This window comes from Scyliorhinus torazame, chromosome 7 (assembly GCF_047496885.1).
Source record: "Scyliorhinus torazame isolate Kashiwa2021f chromosome 7, sScyTor2.1, whole genome shotgun sequence".
NCBI lineage: Eukaryota > Metazoa > Chordata > Chondrichthyes > Carcharhiniformes > Scyliorhinidae > Scyliorhinus > Scyliorhinus torazame.
In genome coordinates, this window is record NC_092713.1 from 238,791,254 (window position 1) to 238,810,819 (window position 19,566).

The 19,566-nt window shown below is 49.0% G+C and overlaps 1 protein-coding gene across 3 annotated transcripts in view; it reads left to right on the forward strand.

The window, feature by feature from the left end:
- The window catches only part of cdhr2 (cadherin related family member 2), a 349,352-nt gene that overhangs the window by 185,001 nt on the left and 144,785 nt on the right, over positions 1-19,566 (forward strand). For all 3 annotated transcript variants that reach the window (XM_072512189.1, XM_072512190.1, XM_072512191.1), the window contains one exon: positions 15,369-15,449. In XM_072512189.1, the coding sequence (XP_072368290.1) occupies positions 15,369-15,449 (81 nt within the window). The remainder of the gene's footprint in view (positions 1-15,368; positions 15,450-19,566) is intronic.

A 19,566-nucleotide genomic window follows, 5' to 3' on the forward strand; every position in this document is an offset into this window, starting at 1 on the left:
GTTACAAATGTAGATAATATTTCCCTTTCCATGTCCGTCGCCAATAACACTCCAAGTGAGGTGAGGCCGAATACCACACAGACGGTGCGTAGCCACCCCATCATGCTCCACACCTGTAAAATAGCACTGGGGAAGGGAGGCAGGTTAATCTGTCCAAGAAAATGAGGCCCGTTATCAGAACTCAACTGAGCTGGTATACTGTACCGGGGAATGATTTCCCGCATCAGAACTTTAACCACAGTTGCAGCTTTATTATCGGTAGTCTGATACGCCTCAACCCATCTGCTGAACCCATCCACAATGACCAAAACATATTTATAACATTGACACCTTTCCAACTCAATGTAATCCATTTGTAGCGTCTCAAAGGGACCACTGGGCAACGGGGTTTGCCCCATCCCACAAGGGATACCTTTTCCGGTGTTATATTGCTGACAAATCAAACACCGATTACTGATACTCTGGGCCAACCCCTGCATTTTAGGGTGCCACCAAGTGTCCAGCAACAAATCACTAGTCCCCCGAGCCCCACAATGAGTTGCAAAGTGTACACATTCGATGACCCATAAAGCCAGTACATCAGACATACAAGTCTGATGTGCTGGCGTGGTCCATAAAGAGGAAACAGAATCAGATGTACAACCTAACCGTTTCCACATTTGTTTATCACTCTCAGGAGCGTCCTCCTGTAACCTTATGACGTCTTGGATGGTTGGCATTGACTTGTCAGAAGCAGACATATTTATAGTAGATCGTTTAGTCTGACTTAACATTTTAGGCACCATCACTTGCTGAATTTGCGCGGCTGTCCGCGCTGCACAATCTGCTTGTTCATTACCAACGTCAACTGGGGTCTTACCATTTGTGTGGGCAGCGCATTTAATGACGAAAATCTGCGCGGGCATAAGGAGGGCCTGCAGTAAGTCATTAACTAAACCCCGGTGGGCTATTTGACCACACATAATCATGTCAGGTTGTTCTGACGAAATGTCACTCAAATCGTCCCTTATTGTGGTAGTTTCCTGAATCAAGGCTAAACAGTCGTGGCCAGGTGCGTCTTCATGGACAGGGGGACCACTAAGAAAACAGGCTGGCTTGATAGTGGTACAGTGTTTAAATGTCAGGCGTGGATTGTTCAAAAGGTATATCTCATACCTATTCTGACGAGCTGCGGTAAGATGCTGAGTCTGCAGTTGCCTCAGTAGTGCGATGACCGAGTGGGAGCTATACATCGTAATATCCTGTTGGAGAGTGAGAGCATGTAACGGCTATGCGGTGGCATTGATTGAACGTAAATCCTGTACTAATCAGTACTGGTCTGGCTTGGCTGGTTTAGGCACAGCAAGTATGGGGGTGTTACATTCTGATTGGCAAGGGACCAAAATACCCTGTTGCAACAGCTCTCGGATTAATTTGTCCATAGACGGGGCTGCAGTCGAGTGTTAATCGTTTCAGGGACCTCAAAATATTTTATGGCAGTGCCGTCTGGCGTGACTTGAAGTGCGTACTCTGTTGGATCTGAATGATCCACTGCCCTCCTTACCATTTGCCCCAGATCCCTGGCATGGTACTGGTCGTGGACCTGACGTGTAATATGAGGGCTTACCGAAGCTGACTGTGGCCATAAATGTGGTGGTATTGTAACAAAATCGGCTGTACCTTCTTTTCCCGTGACTGTGGCTGTAACTTTGACTGGCCATTCGGTCCCAATTAATGGCCGGTATTTGTCCTCCAACTCCCTGTTTTGTCCGGTTCTGTCATAGGCCAGGGTAACGTGATGCAGTGAATGTTCAGTGTCTAACGTCCACCACTGGGGGTGATAGAAATATAGCACTGTTGTCCCATCCTCCATGATTGGACCGTTACCCCTTCGTCTCCGTACTCTAGCTGTAGCTGGAAGATACACAGTAAATCTCGGGCCAACAAGTTACAGTCCAATCCAGTAGTCACTACAAACTGATGATCTGCAGACTTATTCGCGTAAGTGACTGTCACAGGTTCAGAAATAGGATACTCACACACCTGTCCTTGGAACCCCGACAATTGCTGCATGTGGTCGGATAATGGTAGTCGAAGTTCTGATTGCACAGAAGACATGGCTGCTCCAGTGTCGATTACAAATGAGTGATGTTAATCTCCTATCTGCAGAGAGATAATAGGTTCCCTGTCCGATTGGAGAGTCCTTATGACTGAATTAGCTAGTCAATCCTGTGTTGGGAAAGGGTTTGCCTGGGTGAAGTCAGTGTATCTCGTCTGTCATCCCCTTGGTGGGTACCCCCTCCTTTGGGTCGGATAATCTCCTTCTGCTGCCTGTCTTTTAAAGGGGCATTCCTGTTGCCAGTGATCTGCACGGCTGCAATTATAACATGCATTGCTCCATCTGTATCTGCCCTGTCCTCGTCTCCCAGTAGACCAATGGCCCCTCAGAGGGGGCGGCAGTTGTAAAGCTGTTGATGCATATGGTGGGCCATAAAAAGGAGCTGAGGGTCCCTTTGGGTGGGTTTGATATCCTCCCCCTCGCTGATCCACCCACCCAAAGTCACAATATTGGGGCTCCTGCTGGTAAACTACCATTTCTGCCGCTTGTTGGGGTCGCAGATCATCCTTTTTTATTACATACTCAGTCTTAACCTTTGTAACTGAGCCTCCTTCCTCGCCTGCACCCTCCTTCCAATAAAATCTGACTGCCCTTGCCATCTGGGAAGGGTCGTTCTCTGTCCAATTCATGTTATTACATTTCGCAGCAGTTGCCACAGAAGGTGGTAGGCAATGCATTAACATAGCACAATATTGAGGGGAATTCCGACCATTTTGATATGGCAAGTCGCCTGACTGCCCACGGTAGATTTCATTAAAACACTCCAGAAATTCCTCTGGCTCTTCAGTCTTTTTAGCTTTTAGGTCTAAGATAGCAGAAATATTTATGGGCTTTTGAAATGTGCTATTCAACGCATTCAGGATCTGTGTCCGTCTATCGTCGTGTAACGCATGGGCTTGCTGAAGTGCGGTGTGGCTAGCATAATTCAAGTGATTAAGATAATTGCGGTACTCTGCTGGGGTTAAAACCTGCTGGACTAGGGCCCAGAGGTCCCTAGAATCAGCGTGATAAATTGAGATGGTAGTTCTCAAGGAATCCACGAAAGCAGCAGGAGATTTTTTTCTATCTGGGATTGTAGCCATAATAGCCATCATCTCACTGGGTGTCCATGGGAAGTAAACGTCTATCTTGGGTTGCGCCCCGGCAGTCACCGCGTCCGGGTTTGGTATCTTCCTAATCGGCAACTGTCTCCGAATCTCATCAGGGGGCACTCTAGCTATTTCCTCTGGTTCTTCCAAGACTTCGACGTCCCTCCCTGTCACTAGAGGGAGTTCTTTCTCTTCAAAATCATCTGTTGCATCTCCCTTTGTTCTCGAAATTTGCGGTTTCCCCTTGGTCTGGAGGGATTTAGGTGGTATGCTTAATTGTTTCTGGTTAGGATCAAGCCCTTCTCTCGCTGTCCGAGATCTGGTCCTAGAGCTAACTGGGCTTGCGGAACAAAGCTCCTCTTCTCCTTGATCGTGAAGATGGTAAATCGGGACCCACACTATCAACCAAAAGGGCTGGAGTTACTGGCATGATTGGAATCTGGGGAGCAGTGACTGGATATAAATTATAATACTCTGGTGGTTCTGAAATTAGTGCAGACAATGCTACAGGTGCAGTCGGAACTTTTACTGACATTTTTAAATTATTGAATTGATCATTTTCTGTCAATTCAAGGCCAGCCATTGAACTACGTAGCTCATCTTTTGTTTGACCCGAGCCTTTCCTGTCTCTACTTGCGTGTTTTTTTTTTGAATGCACATTCCTTTTTCAAGACCTGTAATGTTTTTTGGTTACCCTGTTCACTAATTGGAATTCCCATTTTAAGGGCATTGTCCTGCCAACTTTATAACATGATCTTATCTCTTTCCTCTTGACAATATTGTCTCCATAATCCAATTAATTCTTTAGCTTTCATATTTTGGCTCTTTCTTTTTTAAAATTATATATATATATTTTTTTATTTGCTTATTAATAACCAATGGCAATTTTTTTTTTCCTTGGCAAAACGATTGAAAATGTTCTAACAGTGTTCTTTTAAAACTTAAAAATGTTTGAAAATTCAAATTGAATTACTGCAACTTGCAAGCTTAGCTCTGATCTCAACTCAGAACTAAATTTACGATTTGCTTAACACAAACTTGTATAACATTTACAACTTAATTAATTCTTTATCTTAACAATTTTTCTTTTAACAAGTTTTTCTTACATTCTCAAAAATGTTGGCAAAGTCAATTGTCATCTCCAGATTTACATTTTTAAAATGATGTCAGTGATCTTCTTTAAGTTTCTATTAATTCACAAATAAAATGAGATAAACATTATTTCAAGTAAGTAAAACTTAAGATTCTGGCAATTTCAATCAATTGCTTTCAAAAATAATAACTTTTATCAACGAGGTGGAGACACCCACTGGTTTCCTTTAATTAATTCAAAACGTAACTTTGCTGGAGTTCACTGACTCAAAGGAAAGGTATCCGATTACACTACAGGCTGCTGCTGTTATCTCAAGGCCTGAGTGAGAAGCACTGTCTGTCGTCTTTAACTTTGGCTGCTGCTGTTAACCCTTTGAGAGACTTCTACTTCAACCAATATGCAGCATTCCCCACAATCTCAACTAGTCCTCAGAACTGTGCCCTTCGCCACCACAGTCCAAGGGTACAATTTTAGCTTAATCAACCATAGATTTAAAACACTCACACATGGAATTGAATCATCTGTTTTAGATATCACATCACCCCATAACCTAACCCAAGCCGAATCAGAACTCACACATGGAGTTGAACCATCTTCAATTTTAGATGTCCCATCAACCCATAACCTAACCCAAGCCGAATCAGAACTCACACATGGAGTTGAACCATCTTCAATTTTAGATGTCCCATCAACCCATAACCTAACCCAAGCCGAATCAGAACTCACACATGGAGTTGAACCATCTTCAGATTAAAAAACACTTATTTAACTGACCCCTCATCTGCTGAAATCACATCAGTCGTCAACAACACAATTAACCCAAAACTGAACTATCAATTATGATATCCCATCAGTTTAATTTGCTAATCCCCAGACTGACCTTTGATTTTGTCGAGACGATCTTTCCGTACCAACCGCGAGTGACCAGACTAATCAGACGCTAAGAAGAGGGGAAAAAGCAATGCGCGGTGATTTTCCAGCTATACATTGTGGGCCCCTTCTTCCCACTCTCCCTGTTCATAATCAGTCTAATTCTGATTTCGCAGTTGGTCAGAACCGTCTTGAGAAATCCCGGGTTTCGGCACCAAATGTCAAATCCCAAATTTCTTTACCCGTCATTCTGGCCTCAATAAAAGTCGAGATGGATTTGCAGGTACAGCATTAGTTATTTTATTTGGCTTGCAAGCCTGATTCAGCTCAGAGGCATAAGACACATCCAGTCTCCTACACCCCAGAAAGCGAATGAACAAAGAGACAAAGGGATCTCTGCAAATCAATTCAAATGGTATCAAGTTTCACAGACACGATTCCCATAGGTCATCCTATACCCCTCCTGACCTGGTCAGACATTCTGATTGGCTCACTTCCAATCCCTTCCTCTGGCCCCTATTACCCAGCATCCTTTTCTCCTCCTTTGGTGGACACACCTCCTCCTTGCTTTGACATGTGGTCTGAAATCCTTTGTCTGTGAACTCACCAGAATGAGACTGGCCTATCTCTACATTACAGTAACTAATATCTCTAAAGTAACTATTTTATATCACATTCGTCATCCCGTGTTTGTCTTCTGAGGAGGTCGGTGCCATCGGTCAGCATCCACCCTAAACACATTAAAGAAGCCATCCCCTATGGATAAGACCTCCGTGTACACAGGATCTGCTCAGACGAGGAGGAACGTAACAGACATCTACAGATGCTGAATGCCGCCCTCGTAAGAACGGGATATGGTGCTCGACTCATCGATCGACAGTTCCAACGCGCCACAGCAAAAAACCGCACCGACCTCCTCAGTAGAAAAATTAGAATGCTGAACTGAGAGACCAAGCAAGGCACTGAAAGAATCAGGGCAGAGAAAAGCTGTCCCATTGGTGAACTGTTTGGGAAAGAAATTCATGTTCCAGCCAGAGTCTCCATTTGACAGTTGCCATTGCCACCTCGGAGCTTGTGACCCATGATTTAGGAATCCCCCATCTACCCTGTTGAGCCGTCACAACCTGTATGTTTCAATAAGATCACCTGTCTTTCTTCTAAACTCCAATTATCCTGAGAAAATTAGCATAGTCTCAAGCTACTAAACCTTTCTTCATAAGACAACCCCTTCATTCCAGGAATTCCCGTTAAACCATCTTTGTATTGCTTCCAATCCGAGTATGTCCTGTCATGTGAGAGTACCTTTAAGAAATGGGTGTTTAGAAAGTGGGTGTGTATATAAATATCTGTAGTGAGAGTATCTTTAAGAAATGGGTGTTTATTACTGCAGTGATGTCAGAGAGTGGGTGGAGCTGGGCTGTCTGTCATCTTTTTACTTTCGCTTTAGGCTTTTTGCTGCAGGGTGGGTGTGGTTTCATTTTAATTTTGGAGAAGCTGCAATCATGGCAGGATGTGTGTGAATCTCTGCAAGCTTATGAGTGTCCATTTGCTGATTTTAACATAGTAACTGTTCTCAGTAGTGAAGTTAAACTTGATGTCTTTCTGTTAAAAGGTGTTTTTAAGTCTTATGGATGTTAAAAGGAAAGTAAGAATTACTTAGTGTTGTATTCTTTGGGGGTTGTATTTAAATTGATGGTTGCTAAGATGTTCACTGTATGTTTTAAAAAGGTTAACTTGAGTTCATAGAATAAACATTGTTTTGCTTGAAAAGATACTTTTCCATTTCTGCTGTACCACACCTGTAGAGTGGGCCGTGTGCTCCCCATACCACAATCTATTAAAAGTTGTGGGTCAGGTGAACTCTATGATACACTTTGGGGTTCTCGAAACCCTGGCCCATAACAGTCCCTCCTTAAGGAAGACGACCAAGACTGTACACAGTGCTTTAGGTATGGTCTCACTAATGCCCTGTAATTGTAGCAAGAATTTTCCCACTTTCAAACTTCATCCCCATTGCAATAATGGCCAACATTTTGTGTGCCTTGCTAATTACTTGCTGTTTCTGCATGCTAACGCTTTTGTGATTCATGCACAAGGGCACCCAGATCTCTCTGTACCATAGCTTTCCGCAGTCTCTCTCTAATTAAATAATATTATGTTTTTTAGCCAAAATGGACAACCTCACATTTTCCCACATTATATTCCATCTACCAAATTTTTGCTCATTTGCTTAACCTATCCACATCCCATGGCAGACTCTGTGTATCCTCCTCACAACTTGTTTTCTTATCTATCTTTGAATCGCCAATATATTTTTTCTACAGGGTAGTTTGTCCCTTCATCCACGTCATTTAGATAGATGTTAAATATTTGAGTTCCCAGAACTGATCCCTGTGGCATTCCACTTATTGATGTTTGCCAACCTGGAAATGATTTGTATCATGTTAGCTAGCCCATCCTCAATGCTAATATGTCACCCTCCCAACATCATCAACTTTTATCTTGCGCTTTTTATGTGGCATCTTACTGAACGCCTTTTGGAAATTTAATAAGGTAAAATCGGCACTCTACAAGAGCAGAAAGCGGAGGGCGAAACAGGACGAAGAACTATTGTACTGACTCTGTGTTTGCACGGGACAATGCTGCCTCATTCTCGGATTAAAGTAGGAAGACAGAGAGAAGGAAGCGAGGGAGGCCATGCAACAACTGAACGACTCCATCTTGGAGGTCGACAGAAAGTATTCCGAGGACCCGATTGTAGAGCTGCTGGTGGAGAAGAAATAGCTACAAATGGACTTTAACCTGCTATCCACCAGGAAAGCAATGTACCAACTCCGCCAGACACAGGGGAGCTTTTATGAACATAGAGCCTACTGGCTCACCAGCTGAGAAAGCAGGCAGCCACGAGGGAAATAGCGCAGGTGAGGAACAACAAAGGCAGACTGGTAGCGGAACAAGAGGTCAATCAAGCATTTGAGACCTTCTACCAAGGGCTGTACACCTCCGAACCCCCCAATGGGGGTGCGTGGATGAAACAGTTCCTCGATGGACTGGAAATACCAGTTGTGGGGGAGGACAGACGGGGGGAACTGGATGCACCAAAGATCTGGGAGAGATCATGGAGAGCATCGGCTCCATGCAGGCGGGGAAGGGACTGGGACCGGATCGGTTCCCGGCAGACTACTACAAAACATTTGCATTGGCCCTGGCCCCACATCTAAGGGACATGTTTGCAGACTCGCTGGCAAGGGGCACTTTGCCACCTACGCTCACGCAGGCAACAATTTCATTGATACCCAAAAAAGACAAAGACCCGACGGAATGTGAATCATATAGACCCATTTCGCTGCTGAATGTGGATGCGAAAATACTCGCAAAAGTCCTGGCTAAAAGGCTGGAGAACTCTATACCAGAGGTGGTCGCTGAAGACCAAATGGGCTTTGTCAAGTGAAGGCTACTCACTGCGAACATCAGGTGGCTGTTGAATGTAATAATGACCCCCCCTGGGGAGAGAACACTAGAGGTGATCGTGTCCCTGGGCGCAGAAAGGCCTTTGACAGAGTCAAATGGAAGTACCTCCTCGAGGTACTGGACCGGTTTGGGCTAGGAGCAGCATTCACCATCTGGGTAAGACTCCTAAGGTGAGCGTTCGAACCAACACCACCAGCTCTGAATACTTCTGGCTACAAAGTGGCACAAGGCAGGGAGGCCCATTGTCCCCGCTCCTGTTTGCATTCGCAATCAAACCCCTGGTGATAGCCTTACTGTGGTGGTATGTATTAGGGGTAGTACGGTACCCTGTGATGCTGAGAGGCTATTGGTAGACAGACACTGGGTCCTGATTGGATCTGCCGCCTGCTGGCTCCACCCAGTAAGGCAGAGTATAAGAACCCGGGTACTCCCAGCAGCCGCATTCTGTAACTGAGCTGCTGGGGAACAAGTCTGCTTAATAAAGCCTTCTATTGACTTCATCTCTTCTCATCTCGTGAGTAATTAATTGTGCTACAATTTATTACGCAGACTTAAAAGTCTATGGCACTCCGGATCGTCCCGGAGTGTCTGCGAATCAGCCCCCATGCAGCAAACCCAACGGCCACATTTAAGCACTGGCTAGCGTGCTTTGAGGGATACCTCCGAACGCCCCCCGGCCGGCCTACAGTAGACCAGAAAATGCAAGTCCTGCATTCCAGGGTGAGCCCGGAGGTCTACACGCTCATCGAAGACGTGGAGGATTTCCCGACAGCGCTCACCATGCTGAGAGGGATCTACATTCGGCCCGTAAACCAAGTCTACGCATGCCACCAACTCGCGATGAGACGGCAAATCCCCAGAGAATCGCTGGACGAGTTCTACAGTGCACTGCTAATATTGGGAAGGAGCTGCAACTGCCCATCGGTGACCGCAAACGAACATAAGGAGCTCCTAATCAGGGATGCTTTTGTGGCAGGTATGACCTCATCCCAAATTCGACAGCGACTGCTGGAGAGAGACTCACTAGGGCTCACGGAGGCAAGGGCCCTTGCGGCGTCCCTCGAGGTGGCCTCACAAAATGCCTGCGCGTACGCCCCCGACCGCGCGGCAGCCCCTTGGGCTCTGTGGACCCCCGCTGCGACGGACTCCCCGGCACCCCCCATGCCCCCGCAAGCATGCGCGGCCAGAGCACCAGACCACTCGGGGGGGCCCCGCTGCTATTTTTGCGGGCAGTCGAAACACCCCCAGCAACGCTGCCCGGCCCGCTCGGCCATCTGTAAAAGTTGCGGCAAGAAGGGGCACTATTCAGCGGTGTGCCAGTCCCGGGGGGTCACCGCAATCTCTGGGGGAGAACTGGGACAGCAGACTTAACCCCCCCAACGATCCATGTGCGGCCAACGGGCGCTGCCATTTTGGGTCCCGGACTCCACGCGGGGGGGATGGGCGTCGCCATCTTGTGACCCTCCGGCCACGTGCGATCCATGGGCGCGGCCATTTTGTCCGCCCCCAACCGCGTACGATCCGTGGACGCCGCCATCTTGGCTGATAGCCAATGACCCCAGCATGGATGGCTCCACGAGGCCTGAAGAAAACGCCCCGATGCAGCAACCACGACTGGCTTTGGTGACCCTGGACCAGTCGCGGCCCCGGACGCTCCAAACGGCAACAATGACGGTGCTGGTTAACGGGTACGAAACGCCATGTCTGATCGACTCTGGGAGCACAGAAAGTTTTATCCATCTGGATACGGTAAGACGCTGGTTTCTTTCAATCCATCCGAGTACCCAAAAGATTTTCCTGGCAGCGAGATCCCATTCCGTAGAAATCAAAGGGTTCTGCATCGCGAACCTAACAGTGCAGGTAAGAGAGTTTAAGAATTATCGGTTTTATGTCCTCCCCCACCCCTGCACTCCCATTCTCCTGGGGTTAGATTTTCAATGTAACCTCCAGAGCTTAACGTTCCAATTCGGCGGCCCTGCAGCCTCGCGACCCTCAAGGTTCAACCGCCTTCCTTGTTTGCGAACCTCACCCCGGATTGCAAACCCGTCGCCACTATGAGCAGACGGTACAGCGCCCAGGACCGAACGTTTATCCGGTCTGAAGTCCAGCGGCTGCTGAAGGAAGGCATAATCCAGGCCAGCAATAGTCCCTGGAGAGCTCAGGTGGTAGTTGTAAAGACCGGGGAGAAGCAGAGGATGGTCGTAGACTATAGTCAAACCATCAATAGGTACACGCAGCTAGATGCGTACCCTCTCCCCCGCATATCCGACATGGTCAATCGGATTGCACAATACAAGGTCTTTTCCACCATGGACCTTAAGTTCGCATACCATCAGCTGCCCATCCGCCCGAGCGACCGCAAGTACACTGCCTTTGAGGCAGACGGGCGGCTCTACCACTTTTTAAGGGTCCCATTTGGCGTCATTAACGGAGTCTCGGTCTTCCAACGGGAGATGGACCAAATGGTTGACCAGCACGGTTTGCGGGCCACGTTCCCATACCTCGACAATGTAACCATCTGCAGCCATGACCATCAGGACTACGACGGCAACCTCCGCAAATTCCTCCAGACCGCTAACGCCCTGAACCTCACCTACAACAAGGAAAAATGCGTGTTTAGCATCGACCGTCTAGCCATCCTTGGCTACGTAGTGCGTAATGGAGTGATAGGCCCCGACCCTGAACGCATTCGCCCCCTTATGGAGTTCCCCCTCCCCCACTGCTCCAAAGCCCTGAAACGCTGCCTGGGCTTCTTCTCTTATTATGCCCAATGGGTCCCCCAGTACACGGACAAGGCCCGCCCGCTAATTCAGTCCACTACCTTCCCCCTGTCGACAGAGGCCCGCCAGGCCTTCAGCCGCATCAAAGCGGATATCGCAAAGGCCACGATGCACGCAATCGACGAGTCCCTCCCCTTCCAAGTCATGAGTGACGCATCCGACGTAGCTCTGGAAGCCACTCTCAACCAAGTGGAACCTTACCAGCCTGGTGAAGGAAGTTAAAAAGGACCTAGAGAGGTGGGACGCACTCCCACTCTCCCTGGTGGGGAGAATGCAGACGATCAAAATGAACTTGCTGCCGAGATTCCTCTTCCTGTTTAGGTCCATACCGATCTTCATCTCCAAGGCCTTCTTCCAGAACCTAGATACAAATCAACATTGCAAAGGAGGACAATTAAGGGAGACCTGGCACTGCCAACCCGGCAATATTACCACTGGGCAGCAACAGCGGAAAGAGTGAGGGGATGGGTGCAAGAACCCAACTCGGAGTGGGTACAGATGGAGGAGGCCTCCTGCAAGGGAATGACCCTCTAGGCCCTGGCCACGGCAGTACTCCCATCCCCCTCGGCGAAATACACATCGAGCCCAGTGGTAGTGGTGTCACTGAAAATGTGGGGCCAACTAAGACAGCACTTTGGGCTGACCAAGATGTTCCCCATGGCCCCCATCTGCGGTAACCACAGATTCCCGCCAGCCATGCTAGACGCAACGTATAAAAAATGGAAAAAGGACAGGGGAATGCTGACAGTTAGGGACTTCTATGTAGGGCACAGACTAGCGACGCTGAACGAACTAACGGAAAAATGGGAACTACCGACAGGACAGGAAATGAGACACTTACAAACAAAACACTTCCTCCGCAAAGAGACCACACTGTTAGAGGACCTGATGACCATGGACAATAATCAAGGGGACTCTGTGGGAAAATATACGGACAGCTACCGGACAGAGCGCGAACACCACTGGACGAGACCAGATGGAAATCGGAGGACGAACTGGGGACAGAAGTGGTGTGGGGACTCTGGAGCGAAGCACTTGAGCCGGGCCAACTCCACTTCCTCCTGCGCAAGGCTCAGCCTCATTCAAAGTGGTGCACAGAGCACACCTGACCAGAACCCGAATGAGCAGGTTCTTCCCAGAGGTGGAGGACAAATGTGAACGGTGCCAGAGGGGCCCAGCCAACCACACCCACATGTTTTGTGCTTGCCCCAAGCTTGCTGGGTTCTGGACAGCCTTCTCCGAGGCAATGTCCAAGTTTATGGGGGTGAGGATGAAGCCATGCCCAAATGTGGCAATCTTCGGGGTATCAGAGCAGCCAGAGCTCCGCATGGGGAAGAGGGCCGACGCCCCAGCTTCCGCTTCCCTAATCGCACGCCGGAGAATGCTGCTTGGCTGGCGTTCAGAAGCACCACCTACAGCTGCGGACTGGCTAGCTGACCTTCCGGAATTTCTCCACCTGGAGAAGATCAATACGCCATCTGAAGGTTGGAGGAAGGCTTCCTTACTGCAAGGGGGCAATTTGTCGGTCTGTTCCAAAGCTAACAAAAGCCAATTGAGAGGGAACTGGAAGGATTAGAAAGGGAAGAGGGAAAAAACAGAAGACAAGGAGGAACGCCAGGGACGCACAACCCAGGGGGAGCCGGGGGGGCGGCGGGGGGGGGGGGGAAGAAGGCAGAGAGCCTGAGGCGGACAAAGAGGGACAATACTGGGGGAGGGGGGAGGATGTGGGGGCAACCCCTACCTCATCCACAAATATAACACGGCTGAAGCCAACAAAGGGAGAAAAGAAGGTTTGGGGGGGGGGGGGGGGAAGGAGGGGGGACAAGGAGAAGGGGGAGCACCCCCTGGATTGACCAGGGAGGACAGCAAAGGGGGTGGGTGGGGGAAACGAGGAGGGGTTAGGTAAAGGGGGGCTATGGGGGGCATGGGGGGGAGGACACGCAGAATTAGACGGCAACAATTTGTAAATAAAGTAACATAAGACTTTTTTACACTGTACAATAAATAAAAACGAACGTCAATGTACATAATGTTTAAAATGCCAATAAAAGATTTTAAAAAAAAATTATCTTAATTTAGCGCCTAGCTGTTTAAACTCCCTCAGCGGAAGCTCTTTCTTTGTAGGGTCAAACTACAAAGCAAGAAAGTGACATGAAATGCTGAAATTATATAACTTTAATAAATAATCAACAATGAGCAATTAAACAAGTTGTAACATTAATAGGTTACAAATTGTCTTTTAGCCAGCACAAGATAAATAAGTCAGTATGGCAGTTTTGTGGGAGGGTTGGCGTCAGGTGAAGTGATTTTTAAACCAACCATAAATATCACAGAAACCCAATCTGTGCCTGATGAAACTTATATTTAAAGCCGGCTAATCTTTTGTGCTGGCTTGGCTAATTTTGCCTGGACTAATGCTGATAAATCCAGAGCAAACTCTGTTTTGTTCAGCTTCTAAAACTGATGATTCATACACACGAGAGAAGGGTTTTAGACAGTGGATCAGCACTCCTCATATGTACGTTCTGGTAAAGCGATTTGCTTCATCAAATTGATGTTGTGATTGCACTGACTACTGAACTATGCATAATTTTAAAGATATCAAAGCCACAATATAAATTTGCCACAACGTACAATTTCTAGGAGACCCCAATTTGGTAGGTGCAAATATTTTGGGGGAGGCTGGTCTATGACTCTTCAGGGAAGGAGCTTACCTGAAAATTCTCTAAAAATCAGATGATCATAGTGGTATAGAAATGGCTTGTGATTAAATTTCATTAAAAGGTGTGGAGTAGGATTTAAAATGAGATATCCTGATTCCTTCAATTGTAGGCCATGAACCGAATCTTCCAAGGAGTGGTAATCGTTGTTGGATTGCCACTCTATTCCTATTCTTTTACATTAAGGTGGAACTCCGCAATTCTGTCTCGGACTTTTGTAACCAGGCCTCTTCAGAAACACAGAACATACTTGTTCACAGACTCCTTCTTCGTAGTTCAGGATCATCAGGATAAGCCAAGCTTTGCCCTTTTTTTAGAGCACTAGCTGTTGTATTTTGGCAAGTCTTTGTTCACGAACATAGTGGAAAGCTTTGGGACATTTAAATAGTTTTTCAGCATGCTAGTAAATCAATGTGAATGTGGTAAGTAGGTAGTTTGATAGGTGGGAGAGTGGCAGACTGGATTGAGTGGGAAGTGGTAAGTGGCAGGGTGGGTAAGGTGGTGAAGTTGAGACAGGATGAGTAAGGGGAGTCGGAGCATCAGGAGCAAATAGGAGAGTTGGGGGAATTGGAGAGTCAGGATGGAGTCAAAGAGTTGGGGTGCGGTCAGAGGGTCAGGGCAAGTCAGAGGGTTGTGGGGAATTTGGAGGACGATCAAGAAGGAATCAGAGTGTCATGGGGAATTTGGAGGACGATCAAGAAGGAATCAGAGTGTCATGGGGGTCGGAGGGTCAGGGTGGTTTGGGATTGGGTCGGGGGAATCAGAGGGTATGGTGGACAGTTGGGGATGGGATCAGTGAGGAGTTGGGGAGGTCAGTTGTTTAGATACCCAGGAGATAGACATGCTTTTAACTTGTCTATCATTTCCTGGTAATTATTCAGGTAAGTAAGACGGAACCCTCTGACTCTAATTCAGAGTTCGAGACTTTCTCGGAGAGTCCCAGAAGCAGGTGAATTGCCAATTGGGAGATTAAAGTTTCTGTGCACTTCCTGAGGAATCCTTGCATTGGGAGTTCTGAGGAGTCAAGTAGCACATCCTCTGGAGTATGAATGGTTTCCGTCCCTCTGGAGACTGAATCCCCCCAATTTTAATCAAGCGTACCTGTCAGGAATGTTTGGGTTCAGATCAGACACCTGTTTTACATCCCTTCCCAATGGACAGATTGAGTTAGATTTGGAGCTGTGTTTTTTCATTTCAATAGCTGCCTATTTTGTAGTTAAAAAAAGTGTTTCTTGTTTTGAACTCCAGGAACAAACAATCATTCTTGAAGATGCCAATGATAATCCACCCGTATTTCTAAGTGCTTCCTACACAGGATCTGTTTATGAGGTGAGTCACTTTCAGTTTTTCAGGAAACATTTCGAGTAGTATGTCATGTAAATAGCCAGTAACACCGTTCTTTCAGCTTTGTGACTTGGTTTCAATCCAGATCTAATTGATGCCATGGAATAAATATGGGTGTTTCAATCGATTTTCAGTGTCATTAAACTGGCCATACTGATACACTATCAATAATAGACGATGAGTGATAAACGTAACTGAGGCTCCAATACACTAAACAGCAAGCCTCCTGCCTCTGGACCCGAATTGGGTCCGGAGGTGGAGACTTGCCACTTTTATGCAGAAGCCCCGAGGGGAGGAGCCACAGGCAGAGCCAGCCTAGACAAGCCCAGGCATGTACAACACAGCACAGTGAATATAATACAATGAACACAATAACGTGGTTTACCACATTCACCCCCTGTTTAAAAAAAGTCTGGCGGGGGTGAAGTGGTGTTAAAGGTCAAGACCTTCTGCTGTGACCACCTCAGTCCCGGCTGTGGTATTGGTGCCGGCGTTGATACCTGCGCGTCCGGGAGCGTGTTGTCATCTTCTTCACCCAGATATTGAGTCGGCGAAGTGGGGGGGGCGGTGCATGGGCGGGAGTGGTGGTGCTTGTCTTCGGTGGACATGCGGGAGTCAGTTGGTGAGGGAGGTGGGCAGAGGTGGGGGGAGACGGTGTAGGGTGGGGTGTGGTGGTGATTGTCGCTGGGGAGCCTGCAGTAGCCAAATCCCGAAGGGAGACCATGTCCTGCCGCCCGTCCTGGTGTGTCACGTAGGCATATTGGGGGTTTGCATGGAGCAGCGGGACCTTCTCGATGAGGGGGTCGGTTTTATCGCTCCTCGCATGCTTGCGGAGAAGAACGGACCCTGGGACTGTCAGCCAGGATGGAAGCGAGACCCCGGAGGTGGACTTCCTGGGGAAGGCAAACATACGTTCATGAGGAGTCTGGTCACTCGCCGTTCACAGAAGCGACCGGATGGAGTGGAGCGCATCAGGGAGGACCTCCTGCCAGCGGGAGACTGGGAGACTTTTTCGACCGTAGGGCCAGGAGGACGGCCTTCCAGACACGTTCTCCCTCTCCACCTGTCCGTTTCCCCGGGGGTTATAGCTGATCGTCCTGCTGGAGGTGATGCCTTTGCTGAGCAGGAACTGACGCAACTCGTCGCTCATAAAGGAGGAGCCCCGATCATTGTGGATATAGGCGGGGAACCCGAACAGGGTGAAAAGGCTGTGCAGGGCCTTGATAGCGGAGGCAGAGGTCAAGTCAGAGCAGGGGATAGCGAAGAGGAATCTGGAGTACTCATCAACGATGTTGAGGAAGGACACGTTACGGTCAGTGGAGGGGAGGGGCCCTTTGAAGTCCATGCTGAGGCGCTCAAAAGGGCGGGAGGTCTTTACCAGATGTGCTCTGTCTGGCCGATGGAAATGCGGTTTGCACTCCGCGCAGACTTGGCAGTCCTTGGTCACGGACCTGACCTCCTCGATGGAGTAGGGCAGGTTGCGAGCCTTGATGAAATGGAAAAAGCGGGTGAGCCCCGGGTGACAGAGGTCGTTGTGGAGTGACCTGAGTCGGTCTACTTGTACACTGGCACATGGACCGCGGGAGAGGGCATCTGGGGGCTCATTGAGCTTCCTGGGCCGATACAAGATGTCATAGCTGTCATTGGAGAGCTCGATCCTCCACCTCAGGATCTTGTCGTTCTTGATTTTGCCCCGCTGTGTATTGTTAAACATGAAGGCAACCGACCGTTGGTCAGTGAGGAGAGTGAATTGCCTGCCGGCCAGGTAATGCCTCCAATGTCTCACAGCTTCTACTATGGCTTGGGCCTCTTTTTCGATGGAGGAGTGTCGAATTTCGGAGGCATGGAGGGTACGGAAGAAGAAAGCCATGGGCCTGCCCGCCTGGTTGAGTGTAGCGGCCAGAGCAAAGTCCGATGCATCGCTCTCCACTTGGAAAGGGATGGACTCATCCACAGCGTGCAGCGCGGCTTTGTCAATGTCTGCTTTGATGTGATCGAGGGCCAGTCGGGCCTCAGTCGCCAGGGGAAACGTGGTGGACTTGATCTGTGGGTGGGCCTTGACTGCGTAGTTGGGGACCCACTGGGCATAGTAAGAGAAGACCCCAAGCATCTCTTCAGGGCCTTGGGGCAGTGGGGAAGGGGGAATTCCAGGAGGGGGCGCATGCGGTCGGGGTCGGGCCTAGGACTCCCGTGTTCCGCGACGTAGCCGACGATGGCCAGGCGGGTTGTGCGAAAGACGCATTTCTTTCTATTATAAGTGAGGTTCAGGTGTTTCGCGGTGTGGAGGGAGTGCCGGAGGTTCTCGTCATGGTCCTGCTGGTCACGGCCGCAGATGGTGACGTTGTCTAGGTACGGGAACGTGTCCCGCAGCCCGTACTTGTCAACCATTCGGTCCATTTCCCTTTGGAAGACCGAGACTCCGTTGGTGACGCCGAAGGGAACCATGTGGAAGTGATAGAGGCGGCCGTCTGCCGCGAAGGCAGTGTATTGGCAGTCATCCGGGCGGAGAGGGAGCTGGTGGTACGCAGAATTCAAGTCGACTGTAGAGAAGACTCGATACTGTCTGATTGACCATGTCAGATATGCGGGGGAGGGGGTAGGCATCGAGCTGCGTGTACCGGTTGATGGTCTGGCTGTAATCAATGACCATCCGGTGCTTCTCCCCAGTCTTGGCGACCACCACTTGGGCTCTCCAGGGGTTGTTACTAGCCTCAATGATCCCGTCTCGCAGGAGTCGCTGGACCTCTGACCTGATGAAGGCCCTGTCCTGGGCACTGTAGTGTCTGCTTCTGGTAGCGACGGGCTTACAGTCCGGGGTGAGGTTTGCGAAGAGGGAGGGTGGGTCGGCCTTAAGGGTCGCGAGGCTACAGACGGTGAGGGGGGGCAGGGGTCCGTTGAACTTTAGGGTAAGATTCTGGAGGTGGCACTGGAAGTCGAGCCCCAGTAATAGGGCAGCGCAGAGATGGGGGAGGACGTAGAGCCTAAAGTTGGTGTACTCTTGCACAGTGAGGGTCACAACACAGTACTCCCGGATCTCCACTGTGTGGGATCTGGAAGCCAGGGCGATTTTTTTGGGTCGCGGATAGGATGGGGAGGGAGCAGCGCCTTACCGTATCTGGTGTATGAAGCTGTCCGTGCTCCCAGAGCCGAAAAGGCAGGCCGTCTCGAGCCCATTGATCCGGACGGTCATTGTAGACTTCGCGAGGTGGTGTGGCTGGGACTGGTCCAGTGTGACAGAGGCGAGTGTCGGAAGACGGTCGGTGGACCGGTCGGCGGTAGTGGCGGCCAACGTACGGTCAGGCGAGCTGGGTTCCCGGGAGGCAGCGGAGGGGTCCCAAGATCGCGGCCCCCATGAGTTGCACGTGGCAGGCGAAGTGCAAGGTGGCATCCAAGATGGCGGCCCCTGTGGGCCGCACGTGGCGGGCGAGGTGCAAGATGGCGTCCAAGATGGCGGCCCCCATTGGTGGCACGTGTTGGCTGAGATTAAAGATAGCAGCGGCCATGGGTCGCACACGGCGGGTGGCACGGCAGCTGGGTGTGGCCCCTGTGGTGATTGTATATCTGTATAGATGCAATACAACTGAGCACGCACTAGAGGGAGCATGGGAGGTATAAAAACACACGAACAGGAAGTCAGGACAAACTTCACAGGAACGGGAGCTGGGAGCAGAACAGGCAGGCAGCTCAGATGTAACATTAAGTTAAGCACTGAAGAGAGAACAAACTCACAATAAAGCACCTACTTCAACTTTTAAGACTACGAGCTTTATTAAGACACAAGGAACAACACATGGTACCAAGAGTGGCTTCAGAATGCTTACTACAAGATTACACAAGTTGCAGACACAGAAAGACCAAAATGGCAAGAAAGACGTTGGAAGATTTAGCTGATTTACTGCAATTTGGACCGCCACTGCAGCTGGAAACAACCGGTAATTTAAGTAATAACTGGAAAAGCTTTAAACAAACGTTCGAGATATGTATCGTAGCAAATGATATGAAAGCGGTCTCTAATGCAACAAAAATAGCGCTGTTACTTGCAACAGCGGGACAGTAAGCTAGAAAAATCTATAATTGCTTTAAACACTTGAAAGGTGAAGAC